The sequence below is a fragment of the Polypterus senegalus genome, chromosome 3, assembly GCF_016835505.1.
Source record: "Polypterus senegalus isolate Bchr_013 chromosome 3, ASM1683550v1, whole genome shotgun sequence".
NCBI lineage: Eukaryota > Metazoa > Chordata > Cladistia > Polypteriformes > Polypteridae > Polypterus > Polypterus senegalus.
The window spans coordinates 277,155,916-277,173,366 of record NC_053156.1 but is presented as its reverse complement, the minus strand read 5'-3'; the positions used below and the strand labels follow the sequence as shown (position 1 = coordinate 277,173,366).

At 41.9% G+C, this 17,451-nt stretch overlaps 1 protein-coding gene across 1 annotated transcript in view; it reads right to left on the bottom strand.

Annotated features, from left to right (window-relative positions):
• Nucleotides 1–823: 823 nt before the first annotated feature.
• itpr3 (inositol 1,4,5-trisphosphate receptor, type 3) overlaps nt 824–17,451 on the bottom strand; it is a 189,352-nt gene continuing 172,724 nt past the window's right edge. The window contains exons 56-58 of the mRNA XM_039749235.1: nt 3,333–3,493; nt 2,994–3,155; nt 824–1,601 (exon numbers count right to left, since the gene is read on the bottom strand). Of these exons, the coding sequence (XP_039605169.1) occupies nt 1,506–1,601; nt 2,994–3,155; nt 3,333–3,493 (419 nt within the window). The 3' untranslated portion in view covers nt 824–1,505. The remainder of the gene's footprint in view (nt 1,602–2,993; nt 3,156–3,332; nt 3,494–17,451) is intronic.

The following is a 17,451-nucleotide window of genomic DNA, read 5'->3' as shown; positions in this document are numbered from 1 at the left end:
CGTGAAGTAGCTGGTGCGTAGCGCAGGGCAGGGGGTTGGCGAGCGAAGAGCAGGGGGCGAAACCCCCTAGTTTCTAATTCATTTAGACCACTTTATAGAGATGTGCTTTCACTTTGACATTAAGGAGTCTTTTGCTGTTGATCAGGGTGAAAAAGAGAGTGCAGGCAGGGTGGAATGGGTGAACAGCGTGAGGAGTGATTTGTGACAGATGGATATCAGCAAGAGTGAAAGGGAAGGTCTACAGGACGGTAGTGAGACCAGATATGTTATATGGGCTGGAGACGGTGGCACTAACTAGAAAGCAGGAGACAGAGCTGGAGGTAGCAGAGTAAAAGATGCTAAGATTTGCATTGGGTGTGATGTGGATGGAGAGGATTAGAAATGAGGACATTAGAGGGTCAGCTCAGGTTGGACAATTGGGAGAAAAAGTTAGAGAGGCGAGATTGTGTTGGTTTGGACATGTGCAGAGGAGAGATGCTGAGTATATTGGGAGAAGGATGGTAAGGATAGAGCTGCCAGGGAAGAGGAAAAGAGGAAGACCTAAGAGAAGGTTTATGGATGTGGTGAGAGAGGACATGCAGGTGATGAAGGAGGAAAAGAAGGGTTAAAAACTCCAAATTAAATCCACTGTCATTCCATGTTGTATAACAAGAAAATGTGAAAACTTCTAAGGCAGTGAATACTTTTGATGGACACTGTAAGGACAATTTCTCTATTTACAGAAATGTAAGATCCATGCCCGCTGTATGCACTCTTAGTAAGACAGTGTTGGATTTTGACCACTTCTCATTTATCAAAGAATATAATATAAACTTGTCCCTTAACCATTTCCAATTTAATAAATACAACAGATAAAAACAGTAGTAATAAAAAATAGAAAAAAAATCTAACACCACAAGTGAATATAAAGCTTACTTTGGCTCAGAATTGTCCAAGGCAATCACTCCTACAAGTCACTCGTCTCCTGCTATCTGAAGAGAGCGACAGTCCAGGCCTGATAGGACCAGCCTTGTATTTGACGGCCCTGAGTCCCTTATACTCCAGCCTCTGCAGTTTTCAGTGTTATATTTAGATTTTTTTTTAATTATAATTCACAAAGCCCTTATACTGTATGAATTTTCTTCATGACTTCCACCTTCAGTGTTCCATTTTTCAACACATTTGCACCCATTGATAGGCCCACAGTGTACATATTGTCCCTGAATTACAGATGGCATTTCAGTGCCACAAGAAATGTCTATTCACATCCCAGGTCAATACATGTCTCAAGACTCGCTTCACTTTGAGTTCCAGTTCTGTGCAACTAATCACCACTGGCTTGAGTTCAGTGCGGCCTAGTGTTGTGCCACAACTCACATTGACCCAATACCATTATGGACTGGTGTCCCACTGACAGCTTTCCTGAGTAATATCACCAGATGACAGTCCAGCGTGACCCTTGCTTCAAGTAATAACGTTCACGAGTCCATCACTTCAGGTCTATATAACTGGGAAATTCACTTCCTTTAGGACTTGACTAGGTGGTGGTTGCTTCCAACGGCTGTGCTGTTTTGAGCATCCACAAAGCCCATGCGTTGACGTCGCTTTCGTTGTTCTGTCATCTGTAAGGAAGAAAAGTAAAAAGAAAGTGTACCAGAGCTCCTAATTTTTACTCCAGTTTTTCTAAAGATGTGTGCGTTAGGTTAAATGACAATTCAGAATTAGTGCCGTGTGTGTGTGTGAGTGGGCTCTGTAATGGACTGTTAATAAATTACATTTCTAAACTGCTTTTCTAACCTGCTGAAAATGTCTTACATAGACAGTGGGTAACCACTTGAACCACCACCATCCACCAACCAGTCTTGTGCCAGTTTGTTCACCACACATTAGCTACTAAGTGGTGTAAGAGTGAGAGACAAGAGTTAGCCAGTAAGGGACTGGGGATGATTAGGGGCTAGAATGGATGAGGCCAAAGTGGGCAAATTAGGCAGGATATCGGGAAACACTCTACTCTTTTTAAAAGATCCCCAGGAATCTTTTATGATCACAGACACCTGAGACGAAGACTGAACTCCTTTGATATGCATTTGGTTCATGAGATCGCTGGCAAGGGGTGTGTGGCACTCCTGAAATCTGTGCAAAAGGACGAAGGTCCAAGACTTTAGAGTCCTGGTGCTCCATGTTTAGCTATATGGTTGCGAGACATGGATGCTATCCAGTGACCCGAGATGAAGACTGGACTCCTTTGGTACCGTGTCTCTCCGGAGAATCCTTGGGTACCGTTGTTTTGACTTTATGCTGAATGAGCACTTGCTCATGGAGTCTTGAATGAGGCACATTACCTCTATTTTGAGGGAGCATCAGTTACGGCACTACAGCCAAGTGGTGTGATTACCCCCAGGGTGATGCGGCTCACAGGATCATCATTGTTGAGGACCTGAGTGGCTGGACCAGGCCAAGAGGACACCCACATAACACCTGGCTGCAGCAGACAGAAGGTTATTTCTGGAAGGTGAGACTGGACTGCGTATCTGCCTGGGTGGTTGCCAATCAGGATCTCAAGCTGTTTTATTGTGTGGTGGGTGCAGTAATGTACGGTACCAGTGTATGCTCCCCAACCTGACCTGAGAGTCAGAAACTCAGGTTGTTCATCACACATGGACAACAGAGTAAGTGTCCCCTGATGGTCTCACCAGTATCTCTTCCAGCAAGAACCCAAGCTTTTCCTAGATGGTCTCCCATCCAAATGCTGGCTGGGCCCAAATCTGCTCAGCTTCAGGTGGATTGCCTGTTCTAAAGTGCAGGTGGTATGGCTGCTGGATCCCATTCACAGTTGGTTCCTGCCTTCTGCCCCAAGCTTATAGAACAGGCCCAGAGCCTGAATGTGATTAATCAGATCTCTCCTTATTCTTACTAGATCCAGATGTCCAGTGCAGTGTTGCACAACTGGCAGACATGAAAACAAAACTCTGCTGGCCTGCAGTTTGGATCCTGCACCGCTGTTCTTCACCTACCTGCTCCTTCAGCTCTGTGAGCTGGCTAGTCAGGTGTGTAACCAAACTCATGGTGGCCCCAAGCTTTTCTTGTAAGTTCCTCAGTTCATTTTGTTCTCCGTCTCCTTCATTAACTACCAGAGACATGGCTTGCATACGGGGGAACCAATCCAGATTCTTATTCTGTTAAAAGAAAAATATTTACATTGAAAATGCTAGCACAGTTTCAGCAGTGTTGCTCATTGAGCTTGGAAGTTCATAATTAAAGGAATCAAAAAAAAAAACCAAACAAGTGAGAAAAAAGTTGCACAAGTTTAAGTTAAGTAAAGGCAAAGACCCATAAGCCCAATATTTCAGTACCTTGATCATCATGGCAACGTAGCTCTCAGGACCCGTGTAGTCCGTCTTATTTTTCTCTCGTACCAGCACGATGAAATACAGGTAGTTCCAGATGTTGTGCTCCATTTTTACATGCTCTTCAAAAGACACAGTTTTGTTGTCAAACTTATCTCGCTCAAGTCCTGCCAAACAGAAGGGTGGATATCACTGAGTGTGGAGAGATGGAGCCGTACTGCAGTTTGACATCTCCTGGGTAAGCATGTCATGGGAATGGTGTGGTAGAGCAGTGGTTAGTGTTACTGTCTCGCAGATCGTGCACCTTGATTTTGTATGGCATGCCTGGTTTTTGTCCTTGTGGAACTTGCATGTCCTTCCTGTGCTTCTGTGGTGTGTACTCTGGTGTTCCTCTCGCACCCCCAGAACTAAATTAGTTAAATTAATGAGTAAATTTAAATTGACCTCCATCTGAATGAGAGTGTATACGCAAGAGACCTGCGATGGATAGTAATCCATCAATGTCTGGGTCTTGTCTTGCTCTGATACTGCTGGAATAGGCTCCAACACCCCATGATGCTGAATTGCGTTACGCAGATTTAAGAAAATGATGTTCTAATACAAATCTGAATTCAATAATCATTCATTTTCTTTTTATATCAATATAAGGACACAGGGGGAAGAGACCATTCCAACACAACTGATTACAAGGTAAGAATTAACTATGGTGTCCATCTGTCAACACATACTCACAAAGTGCCTATCAACCTGACCTGCATGTCTTTAGGGTGAGAGCAGGCCCTGGATTACCTGGAGAAATCCTCCATGAGGTGACACTGCACCAGCTCCTTTCAAATTATGTGCAGGCGTAGATTTTAACCAGGCATCCTGGAACTGTGAAGGAACATCATCATGCCTGGTTTGTTATTTGTCACCCTGCTTTGGGAAAGACAACTGTCAAGGGGTTGTTTTCAGGCTCCAGCTTCCCGCAACATTGAATTGGACCAAGCAGGTTTGAGAATGTGCTACGTCTTCCTTTTCCTTGACACAACTTCCAGTGCAAGCATAAGCACTGCAGAAGAGGAGGCCATCCATTATGTCTCAGAGTGAGACCTGCAGTACTGATCTTGTGGACCCTATACCTGGCATACAGGTACGTTCTTCAACTTCAGTTTTCAGTTTATTTCTTATTATGCAAATTTTAACCACACAAAAAATCTGCCAAATTCCATATCCTGTAGCCCCAAATGGCTCTGCTTGCCTTCACGTTGCTATTATAAAGAAGTAGGCTTCTGCTAGTATTAGCAATAAGCAAAATGGATTCTGGAAGGACATCTTTTGGACATTTATGGCATTATGCCCTTTTCAAAAAGTTCTTTGTCAGTCTGCCTTGACACTGGCATGTGGACCTGCATATGCCCAAATGCTGAACATCACTTTATTTTGGTTTATTAATCTGTCAATCAACCAGTGCTCACCTAACACACATTCTCTTAAATTTGAGATTTCCAGGAGACCAAGAACTATCCCAGTAGCACTTGGCGCACAGCTAGAACCAATCTAGACAAGACATTATTGCAGAGCCCACTCATGCACATCCCCATTCAGCCAATTTAGATTTACCAATTAAACTAATACACATATGGTGGCACAGTGGTAATGCTGCTGCCACGTCTTGAGTCGTCCCTGTGTGGAATTTGCTTGTTCTCCTTGGCAGCGCCTGTTTCCTCCCACTGTCCAAACACATGCAGGTTAAGTGAATTGGCAATGCTGAATTGGCCCTAGTGTGTGTGTTTGACCTCCAATGAACTGGAGCCTGTCCGGGTTTGTTCCTGCCTTCCCCCTATGGTAGCAGGGATTTGCTTCAGCAGCCCCCGCAACTCTGTTCCGGATGAATCAGGTTAGACAAGGCCATGACTAATACACAAATTGGGGGGTGTAGGAGGAAAGCCCACACAGGTAAGGAATCTTTATTGTAGCATAAACTACTGTACTTCCAAGAGACAGCCATAAGAAATTTTTGACCATAAACAAGAAAACAAGTATCACTAAAGGAACACTCCATCCAAAAATGATTTATTTTTGCATATGTATTTACCCCATGTAGTCTGTAATTCTTCATGCAGAATGCGGTTCTCAAAGTTTTTAATATAAGGCCCTGTCCACACAGAACTGAGAGTTTTTCTGCCATCTGTAGTGTCAGGCAAGTGCGGATTGAACGTGAGCATTTTTCTGCTTATTACAGCAAATCAGACTGTCCACTCGGGCTCTCATCACTTGTGATCGGTTGGATGCGCATTCAGATGGCATCAAAAATTGTTGCATGCAATTATTTCTTGGCGTCAATTTCTGCCAAGATTTCAATGAGTGCGAAGAAAAAATCTGTATTGCATTTACACATCGTTCATTTAACATTCTGGGGGAACGGATATGTCCCATGATTTCCTGTCTGTGTGTGTATGTGTGTGTATATACATATATATATATATATATTATATATACTGTACATACATACACACACTAGGGAGTTCCCCCCTGCTCGCTTCACTCACCAGCATCTTCGCGTCTCTGCCGCTCACGTAGTGAAGAGGGGGGCTGGAGGTGATACAATTGGAAACAAATACAGTTTTTTTTTCTACCTCCTCTTTGCTCGATTGTCTGCTGTGCCGCGTGATCTGCATCTCGAACTGCGCTTCGAACATTTGAAACCCTGTACAGTAGCTGTCCTACTGCTTGTCTTTTACTTCTGGCCCAGGACGTGTGGTTAAATCTGTTGGCACAAAGTCCTGTTTTGTGAGGTGTGAGTTCTTGATATTTTTTAGTTTATAATTTAAAAACAGAATAAGAACCTGAAAATCTAACAACATCGCATTAAAGTTTGATAAATTCTGAAAAGAATGATACCAAACATATATATGTAGGTTTTAAAATAAGCCCAATTTAAAGTGTGACAAAAAACATGACATTAAAAATGTCACCATTGCACTTTTTAGGGTTAGGAATTTATACATATACTGTATAGATAGAGTAGATATATATATATTGTGGCGGTTGGCTGGGAGCTGTGCCTGGAAGAACTAGGAGTGGGACTATGCCTCCCCTGGACCACGACAGGGCAGCTGCCCTGGTTTGTATGGGGGCCATGGGAAATAAGCATGGAAGCTCAACCCTGCCAGGGGTTGCCCGGAGGATTGAGGAGCCCTGGACGTCAGCACTTCCGCCACACCCGGAAGTGCTGCCAACAGGATTACCAGGGGCACCCTGATGTGGCGGAAATGCCGTAGGAAGATTGTCAGAGGGCACCTGGAGCATGTCTGGGTGGGTATAAAAGAGGCTAAAAACACTCTGGGCTGCCTGATAACTGCCCCTCACCGGAAAGTACACAAAACTACAATCTGGGCTGCAGGTTGATGTTTACCAGAGGTAAACAAATGCGAATGAAACGTCATATTGAAGTCAATTAAGTGCCACTACAACAGAGCACATTCACTTAACCAAGATATGAACGACCGTGTGGACAGAGCCTAACAGAGGTCTATGATGACCAATGCTGGACAACAGCAAACAATATCAAAAATCCATGAAAAAAAATCTTACATTACTTGTGTTGCATAATCCACATTTTAAGTCATGCAGCGATATGCGCACGTCTCAAACACACATATTTTTACTAAAATACTGTTAAATAAACTATTTGTGGGAAATGCTGTCATGAACCAAAATGGAAGGCTCTCAGAAGTGACTGTGCATTTGAATTGGAGACCCTGCCTCATTCATTGGTCAGGAGTCCAGTGCAGTAACAACATTGGGTTGGTTGGCATTCTGACATGGAATTGATGGGTCCTTACCTGCCTGGGAGGCTGTTTTAATACAAGGATGTGGGTGGACAGGCATCTCGACTGGGTTGGTTAGTGGTACCTTTCCCATGTGGACTATGGCCGGCCAAGACCCCCAAGCTGCCAGATGGAGCCCTCCCCTGCAACGTGGAGATGCCCCGAATTCCAGCAAGGCATCACGGAAAATGGAGTTTTAATACACAGTCCTGCTGGATAAAGTCGGGGACGCTGCGGGGAGACACAGAGACGTTTGTTTTCCATACAGCCCGGGAGTACTTCCATGTCACGAGGACGGAAGAAATAAAGTGCTTCTGGGCTAAAGAAGAAAAGGAGTTTTCACCTGACCCGGAAGTGTGGGATCACAAGCACTTCCGGTTCCTGGACTAAAAAAGACTGTGAGAGATCCCAGACGGGCGAGCTGAGTTGGGTGGCAGGGTGACAACACGTCTGGGACTGGAGGTTTGGTTTATTGTTTGAGTATTGTTATTATTTATGAGTATAGTGGAGTAGAGGGTGCTTTGTGCACATTATTATTGTCCGAATAAAAATTATTGGACTTTTATCTGGTGTCTGGTCTGAGGGTTCAAGGGGACAACAGCGCCCCCTATCTGTCACACCCAGTTGGAAGGCCATTATAATTGTTGGACCAGAGGAGACTGCATCTCAGTACTCTGGATGGGGACATTTTTCTGGGCTGCATGGGAGTTAAATGTTCGGTTGGCTGCTCTGTTGGAGTCCTTGTGTGCTGCTTGGGGGAGCTGTTGGTTGGAGGCTCTCTTGTCACAGGGTGTCCAAATGGAAAGCATACCAGAGGGATGCCACGACTCAGTGTACTGGGGAAGGACATGACCCTGGGAAGCAGTCTGCCCCAGTCCATCCCTTACCTGACTGAGAAAGGCACCACTAACCAATCCATTCGGGATGCACAGCCAGTTCATTCACACCTTTACTTTAAAAGGTCCCCCCAGACAGGTATGGAGTCATCCAATCTTGGCCAGAATGCCAGACAACCTATGCTGTCTATTACAACAGTAAGTGCTGGACTCCTGGCCAATGAATGAAGCGGGGTCTTCAATTCAATGCTCAGTCAGATTTGAGGGCCTTTTATTTTGGTTCAGTAGAGCATTTTCCACAAATGGTTTATTTAACAGTAGTTTAGTACAAATACTCGTGTTTGGGACGGGATGCCATCCAACCCATACTGTCTATTACACGGTTTATTCACTGGCTAACGTTGTGCTTCACATGCCATTAACAGAAAACATGCCCTGAGCTTTCTCTAAGCTTTGTATCTTCAAAAACTAACAGGTACTAATTTGCACAGTTCATTCAACTGGAGAGGGGGGCGATCTTCATGGCTATTTCAAATCTATTTCCAGTTCTGTCCAGACTGCGGAATTGGCCCCTCTCTCTATTCCTTTGCACTTTTACTTTTTTTTTAAGTTATAAGTATTTTCTGCACTTTGTTCGGCCTGTTTTGCTAAGCATTGACCTCTCCTTGCAGCATGAATATAATTTATATGGAAAACACTGTAAAATAATTAGGATGACCAGAAAGGCCCTGTCGGTTTACTTCACAAAGTTTACTTCACGAGTGTGAATGAACGCCAAAGGCTAGCCTCGCTCTGCCTCTCACTTGATGAGCACTTTCCTAATATATGAAAGCAGCTGCGAGATTCAGATAGGTGGTGTTAATCCTGTTGATAAACCCACAGATCTAACTGTCTGTTCCTTTACTTTTGTTTTGTTCAAGGAACAAAAATGACACTTGGATGGCTTTCCAGTGTTTGGCATAGGGTATCAACGAACACAGACTGATCTTTATTTACTTATTTACACTTGGGTGAGTGAGAAATTCAGTTTTTTCCTACACCCAAATAGTCACTTTGCTATTATAGTACTCTCCATTGTTGTGCATGAACTAGTTCAAAAGAGTGCGTTCATTGAACATAAAATATTTGCAAGTGAAGAACTTGAACGTGAGCCTAATTTAGTTTTATGTGACATTCTGGATCTGGTTTAGGTCCAGATTAAACGTTTTGTCTTACCCTGTAATATAGGGGTGTGGAGCTGAATCCGATATTCGGATAAGCACAAATAGTGGATTTTTGCAAATACTAGGGGGCTCGCCATGCACCAACCAATTCGCGTCTCTGTCACTCGTGTATGTGGACAACCTTCACTGGGAAGAAATACTACTTTTCCCTCATGGCAACACGAATTAGACGATCTACAAGTCTCCAACTTGTAGTTTAATTCCGAACAATATCTACATACTTCTGTCATATATATAACCTATGTCCATATATTCAATCTCTTTTCGCTGTTCCATTATTTCACCGAGTAATAATTTCCATTTGTTTGTGCTAATGCAAACTTTACTATCAGTTTTTTGAGACTTTTGAATTTTAGTACTTTCATAATCTCTAACCTGCTCTGCCTGTGTATCGTGCCAATGTTTTTGAACCTCTTTAAGACATTCTACTTTGTCTTCTACTCTTTGTCTTTTATTTGCGATCCCGCCTGGAGCTGAGACTGCAGGAACTGTGTCTGACAATAGCATTCATACGAATGAAAAGTGTTTTAAATGTTTGACAAGAGACCGGGACTTGTCAAAATCTCTTGGCAAAAAGTCTCGTCTCACAGGACTTGAAATTATCTCTCGTAGGAGTTGAAATTATCTCTGTGAAAGTCTAATCTCAGGATTTCCTTTTATTTTTTTATTTTTTTTATTTATTAATTTTATTATAATCAATACATAGTAATCAAGTTTTTACAAAAAAAGAATTATGCTAAGAACAGATCGATCCCCACCCTTGAGAGAGAGCAAGCCAAACGCGTGTAAAATTTAAGGCTTGTAAAAAATACCTAAATCAACAAATTCTCTGTGCTTTATAAACTCATTTCAAAATATTACTGATTAGATCCTGCCATGTTTTGAAAAAGTCTGCACAGATCCTCTAACTGAGTATTTGATTTTTTCCAATTTTAAATAATATAACACATCAGTTTCCCACTGACTTAAAAGAGGAGAGTTTGGGTTCTTCCAGTTTATCAGAATAAGTCTGCGTGCCAACAGTGTAGTGAATGCAATCACAATTTGTTTGTCTTTCTCCACTTTAAGACCCTCTGGAAGAACCCCAAACACAGCTGTTAATGGGTTAGGAGGGATTGTGAGTCCAAGACTGTCTGAGAGGTAATTAAAATTTTTGTCCAGAATAATGTTAATTTGGTGCAGGCCCAGAACATGTGACCCAGTGAGGCTGGGGCTTGGTTGCAACGTTCGCAGGTTGGATCATGCCCTGGAAACATTTTGGAGAGTTTTAGTCGAGACAGATGTGCTCGATATATAATTTTGAGTTGTATAATTGTATGCTTTGCGCATATGGAGCTTGAGTGAATTCTCTGCATTGCTACTTTCCACTCCTTTTCTGATATATTAATTGAGAGGTCATTTTCCCAGTGTCCTCTTGGATCTTTGAAAGGAAGGGATTGTAAAAGGATTTTATATATTGTAGAGATGGAGTCTAACTCCTTGAAATTGAGCAATACTTTTTCCAGCGTGGATGAGGGTGCAAGATGAGGAAAATCTGGAAGGTTCTGTTTAACAAAGTTCCTGATTTGAAGATAGTGAAAGAAATTTGTAGCTGGAATGTTAAATTTGGACTGTAATTGTTCATAGGATGCAAAGGCGTTGTCTATATAAAGATCTCTAACAAGTTAATTCCAAATTTTTCCAGATATTAAAAACTGCATATGTTTGTGAGGGTTGAAAGAGGTGGTTCTTTTGCAGGGGTGCCACAGAAAGAAGCTTCTCCGTCTTAAAATGCTTTCTACATTGGTTCCAGATTCTAAGTGAGTGGAGCACAATTGGGTTATTAGTGTATTGCCGATAGCGTGTGTTTATTGGAGCAGAGCAGGAATACAAAGAAGTACTGCAGGATTTTACTTCTATTGCGGTCCATGCCTGTGTATGTTCTTCTATTTGTGTCCAGGTTCTTATCGCCTGTATATTTGCGCCCAGTAATAAAACTGGAAGTTAGGTAGAGCCATGCCGCCTTCTGCCTTTTGTCTTTGTAGGGTCGCTCTTTTGATGCGTGGATGTTTAGAATTCCAAATAAATGAGGTTATTGTTGAATCTAATTGCTTAAAGAACGATTTATTAATGTATATTGGTATGTTTTGAAATAAAAAGGAGCTTAGGAAGAATATTCATCTTAACAGTGTTAATTCTTCCAGCTAGTGTGAGATGAAGGGTTGACCATCTATGCAAGTCTTGTTTAATTTTTTCCATGCAGGCACGAAATTTTGTTGATATAGAACTTTATGTTTACTTGTGATGTTTACCCGAGGTATTTAAACTGTTCTGCAATGATAAAAGGAAGGGTGTCTAATCTAATATTATATGCTTGCGAATTCACGGAAAAGTACACTTTTATTCAGATTAATTCTGAGACCAGAGAGCTTTTGAAATTCTGTGAGTGCTGCTAAGACTGCAGGCAGAGAATTTTCTGGGTTCGATATATACAGTACCATGTCATCTGCATATAATGAGATTTTCTGTTCCAGTCCTTCTCTGCTAATCCCCTTTATCTGATCAGTATTTCGACAATGTATTGCCAGTGGTTCAATGGCAATTGCAAACAGCAGTGGTGACAAAGGGCATCCTTGTCTTGTGCCACGTTCTAGTTTAAAGTAGTCTGAGCAAATGTTATTGATGCAAACTGAAGCTTCTGGGTTAGTATACAGTAATTTAATCCATGCACAAATGTTCGGGCCAAACCCAAACTTCTCCAAAATAGTAAAAAGGTATTTCCATTCAATCATGTCGAAAGCTTTTTCTGCATCCAATGATAATAATATTTCTGGGGTGTTTGATTTAGTTGGTGAGTATATTACATTAAACAGGCGTCGAAGATTTGAAGATAAGTGTCGGCCCCTAATAAATCCAGTTTGGTCTTGTGATATTACCGAGGGGAGCACTTTCTCCATCCTTCTAGCTATGATTTTAGAGAGTATTTTAACGTTGTTATTCAGAAGTGAAATTGGTCTGTATGATGCACATTGTAATAAGTCCTTATTTTGTTTTGGAAAGACAGTGATTAGTGCTTGGCGAAAGGTTTGTGGAAGAGATTGGTTATCTCTGGCTTCTGTAAATGTTGCTAATAGGAGGGGAGCTAGCTGAGCGGAGAATTTCTTGTAAAACTCTGCAGGGTAGCCGTCAGGGCCTGCTGCTTTTCCACCTTGGAGTGACTTTATAGCATCCAGTAATTTCCTTTTCTAATAGAGAGATTTATTTTGTACGAATTTTTTGTCATTTATTTGAATTCGCAAAAAATAATGTAATATCAAACAGGCACTGTCTGTGTCTGCCTGCTTTTGCTTAAGCTGCACCCTCGCTGACACAAGCATGCGGTGAAGCTCCACTTTCGCTTTTAGGAAAACATCGTACTTTGCGAGACCACTTTACATTTTTTCCCATTGGACTTGCAATATGTGATGTGAATTTTGACCGGCAGCATAAAAGGTTAGTTCACCTACACGCTGTTTCCACAGTCACCATTTGTGTCACATGGTTGGAAGTAGAGCGGTAATTTATATGCATACTTGTATCTGCTTCATTTCTTTTTTGACCGGGATGATATTAGCATATATGGTTATACATGTTTGTTGCTGGGTATAACTCAATAAAGTATATTTAAATATAAAAGTCTTCATAGTTATTGTATTTTATTCAAGAATACTGTAATAGCCTAATATAAGGCATACAAAATTGAAAAACGTAAACTCATGGGTCATTTATTCTCACTCCTTAATAAATACAAAATGAACTGAACATGAACTAGTTCAAAATTGAAATGATGAACTATGAACGTGAATTTATTCATTTTAATCTGTGAACTGAACTTTGAGCGACTTCTTGTGAGGTATGAACTTGCACAACACTGGTACTCTCACTGTCTGTCTCTTTGATTTATATACAATAATTAAAAAGTACGTTTTCTACTTTATTTTCTTACAGAGTTGTGGTACTAAAGTTCACCTTTTAGTGACGCAGCCCTGATTTTTCAGGTAGTTGATTAAATAATTACACACACCAGTTATGGGGTTGAGCATTAGCTAGCATCTTGGTGCCTTAATCCCAGTGGGGGCTTTTGGGGAGGTGGGAGTGAAATGAAAGGTAGCGTAAACTTCACCAGAATCCCTACCAGTCAGACCTGCTAAACCTGCTCATCTAACTACACAAACTTTTATATGCATTTTAATGACTAAATAGCAATGGTTGACCCTCCTATAATGTCCCCAGCCACCTTGGCAGACATGGTAATAAGGTTTTTTTTTCCAGCTATAGCAGTGGGCCACAGAACCAGTTTAATCTCTTTTAATGTTAACCCCACGTGTTAGTTGGGCTCAGAATTCTGTGTAAATGCAGTTATGTCCGATGGAGGGTGACGTATAATTATCCGCTTTACAGAGTTAAGCCTGAATAACTTTTGGGGAAGTATTCTGCTGCCATCTAGTGGATGAATAACATCATGCTGCACAAACTTTATGAATATTCCTACGCATTCTATCAGTTTATGGTAACTCTATTTGAGCTCATCAATATTCATGTGAAGGGTGGAACCTTTGAGCAAAACCACAATGACAAATGAAAAGCTGAATGTCAGTTTTAGAATAAACTGAAATGGAACCGTTGCTTGAGTCGAACGATAGTGATGACGATGTGAATTGGTCATCAGACGCTGGCACAGACGGTGAAACCCACCTGTTTGGTAGATTCTGACCTGGCAGATGTCAGTGATGTCGTGTTTGGTGTCAGCTTCATGCTACTCCTGACAATTGTGCATCCCCTCATTGCCCATGTCTGTTGATCATAATTATCTGGATTATTTATGGTTTGGCAATGATAGTCTGGTGGAGAAAACAGTTGTTAAAATGAACCTCTATTTTGAGCAGTGTCAGAAAAATCACAGCAAAATATTTGCTTGTCACAGTCGCTGGCAGCCTGGTGCTGCAGATACATGTGAGTGTTTACCAATCTTCTGTTCAATATCTCCTTGAATTTTTTTTTTATTACTTTTACCATTGAACAGATGTGAATAACATATGAGCGTGTACTAAGCATTTGAATCAGCAACACACTAACGATGAACGTTTCCATGTGGAGTATTGAGCATTGCACATCATTACCAATATACAAACGACGAAGCATGTGGGGCACTAGAATTCAAGAGAGCTGTATGGCACCCATAAAAAATATTCTTTTCTAATATTTTTGAGTAAAAGTTGGATGACTTGACGTGTGGATTATGTGACAAAAGAGTAACGTGAGAAGTTTTCATGGAATTTTTAATTTTGTTTGCTAGTGTCCAACGCTGGCCACTATCGACCTGTTACATTAGAGACTTTACTATTTCTGTTTTGCAATAAAACATGAGACAGAAATTTTTTCTCGACAATAACTACAAACTACATGAGGTAATTAACATAAAAATATATTTTTTTACAGGAGTGTTCCTTTAATTGCAAATAATTGCCTTGCTGAATTAACGTGAACAGAGTCACTATGAGTTAGTTGTAAGACTTTAGCTTGCCATCTCCTTCTTCCCAATCCAGATCCTTTGCCAGAATACACACACCAGAAAAAAATGGTGCCCACAGTGTACCCTTGCAGTCTAGAGGGGACAATGCTACCGATAACCGCAAGGCATAGTGGGTAAAGCAGTAAACAAGAGATGGCTCTGGATCACAAACTGGTTGCTGCAGACATCCATTTTCTGTGAAGTTATGAGTGAGTCTCGTTTTTTCGCTCATTATGACATTCTGCATTTCACTAATAACGATGACTACGCTAACGGCAATCAACCAGCATTGAAACTGTACAAACTGTGAGATTTGTATCAGGTGATCATCAAAAACATGCAGAAAGTGTATGTTCATGATGGTGACATAAGTATTGACAGAAGTCTCATGGGATGGCTGTCGTGGAAAACCATACATTGCATCAAAATGGTTATGATTTGGAATCAAGTTGTGGGTACATCTGGAACTCGATACTTAACACTGGTAAAGGGACCAAGTAGGATGTCAGCACAGTACGGCATCTGTGCCATCACTGGCAGACCCTTTGCCTGACCAAGGTTGTTGTATAACGATGGACGGTTTCTACTGTACACCTCACCTGAAATGCTTGGGATTTTACTTCAAAGTAAAACTGATACATATGATACTGAATAACTGGACCACCATGATGGGGACACGTCAAGCTGCAGTGTGTGCAGTGGCTGCGTAGCAAAAAGGCAAATCGACAAGGACAAAAAGGATGTCCGGCTCCTAAGCTCTGTTCACAATGCAGAAACTGTAATGTTCATGTCAAAGGAAATGCAGAAGTCACGATGACTTGTGGTGTGATAGGCTACAATAACACAACAGGTGCTATGGATCATGGGAATTAGGCACTGACATTCTAACCCAGGGGTGGGCAATGTCGGTCCTGGAGGGCCACAGTGGCTGTAGGTTTTTGTTCCAACCCAATTTCTTAATGAGAAGTCAACCATTGCTGATGAAGGACTTATTGCTTAAGTGACAGTTTGATGCTTCATTTTAGTGGTCTCGCTTGTTAAGGTTCCCCACCCTCGATTGCATATTTCAATCTTAAACAGCTGCATTCACTGTTTTAAAGGCTTCTCATTAGCAATAAGATGCAAATGACAAAGCAGCCAGCAGTGCTCCATCTAACTTGTTTCATTTACATCTGTGTGTGTTCATCATGCACTGTCTGATTTAATAAAACACTTAAGAGAAAAATGTGACAGACTGAAAATGATCTGTTTAAGGCTTCAAATCATTTGGATGATATCTTTGGAAAGGAAAATATCTACGATATAAGAACCTTACATTGCTAGCTTACAAGCCATAAAATTAAATAAGGTCTACAATTGGTAACAGATTGCTTTCTAATTAAGCAATTGGGTTGGAATGAAAACCTTCAGCCACTGCGGCTCTCCAGGACCGACATCACCCACAACTGTTCTAACCTCAGAAAAAATATTACAAAAAATCTACTCAAACAATGCCTATGTATGTTGATGGCTGTTTCAAAACTTATTATACAAAGAACGGGTACTCAGTCTGCCTCAGTACAGCAGCAGACACTAGACACACTTTTCCTACTGTGATTATGTCATTTACACATTTCTGTTTCACATAACAGTACTTTTTGCTGCTGAAATAAATTCAAGGCTTTTGCCTCAATTTTTCAACGATAAAAATAAAGCTAAGGAGGCTGCCACAAGATCCCATAGCAACTAACTTTACAAGTTTTGAGTTCATGTCTTTGCTATAAAATCCTTGCAAAGTGATCTGGTGCCCTCTGGGGTCCTAACCTTTCATGGTATGTCGGAAGGAATGTCTACCGAAAGGACAGGGGTGGAATACGGGGTCTTGGGTTGCAAGCACATACTTTTTTTTTGGACTCTTGTCAAATTGTCAAAGGGCAAAAAAAGATTTACAAATGACTGATTACAATCCCAAGACCCCACAACCTCAGCTTTTGGTATGTAAAACTGAAGATTAAAAGTTCAAGTAAAGCAAGTAAAAACATTACCAGGAGGAGAATCTGCCTTGAGCTTCTGCATATCTGAGGCGCTTCAAAAAGCAGAAGGTTAATTCATCAGTGCTGGTTTACGGACTGCCACTAAATAATCCTGCGGTACTCCACCATGGCCGGAGAGAGGGAAGTCTGGGCATCTCTGCTCAAGCTACTGCCTCCACAACCCGTCCTCGGATAAGCAGAAGAGGATGGATGGATGGATGGATGATCATGTTGTGGCAGACAACAGGGGACCTTGTCCTACCGGGCACCTGGAGAAGGAAGGACCAGGAGAGGGGCAATATCTTCCCTGGGGCGCAAGAGGGCAGCACCCCTGGATTACATGAGGGCCACGGATTGGGAGCTTGGAAGCTCAAAATGTTGGGATCCGTCTGGACGATCCTGAAGCCATGGATGGCAGCACTTCTGCCACATCAGAAAGTGCTGCTGGAAGAGGAACCAAATGCACCCGGGTGCCCATGCAGCACTTCCGCCACACTAGGAAGTGCTGCAGGCAATTCATCGGGGAGCACCTGGAGCACATCCGGATGCAACATGAAAGGGGCCACCTCACTCCAGTCGGGGAGCCGGAGTCGGGAGGAAGAAGACGGAGCTTGCGAGTGGAGGAGTGAGGGCGGCAGAGGAAGGAAAAGAGAAGAAAAGAAGGAATTGTGAGCTAATTATAGCTGTTTAGAGCATTGTGTGGTGCTGTAGG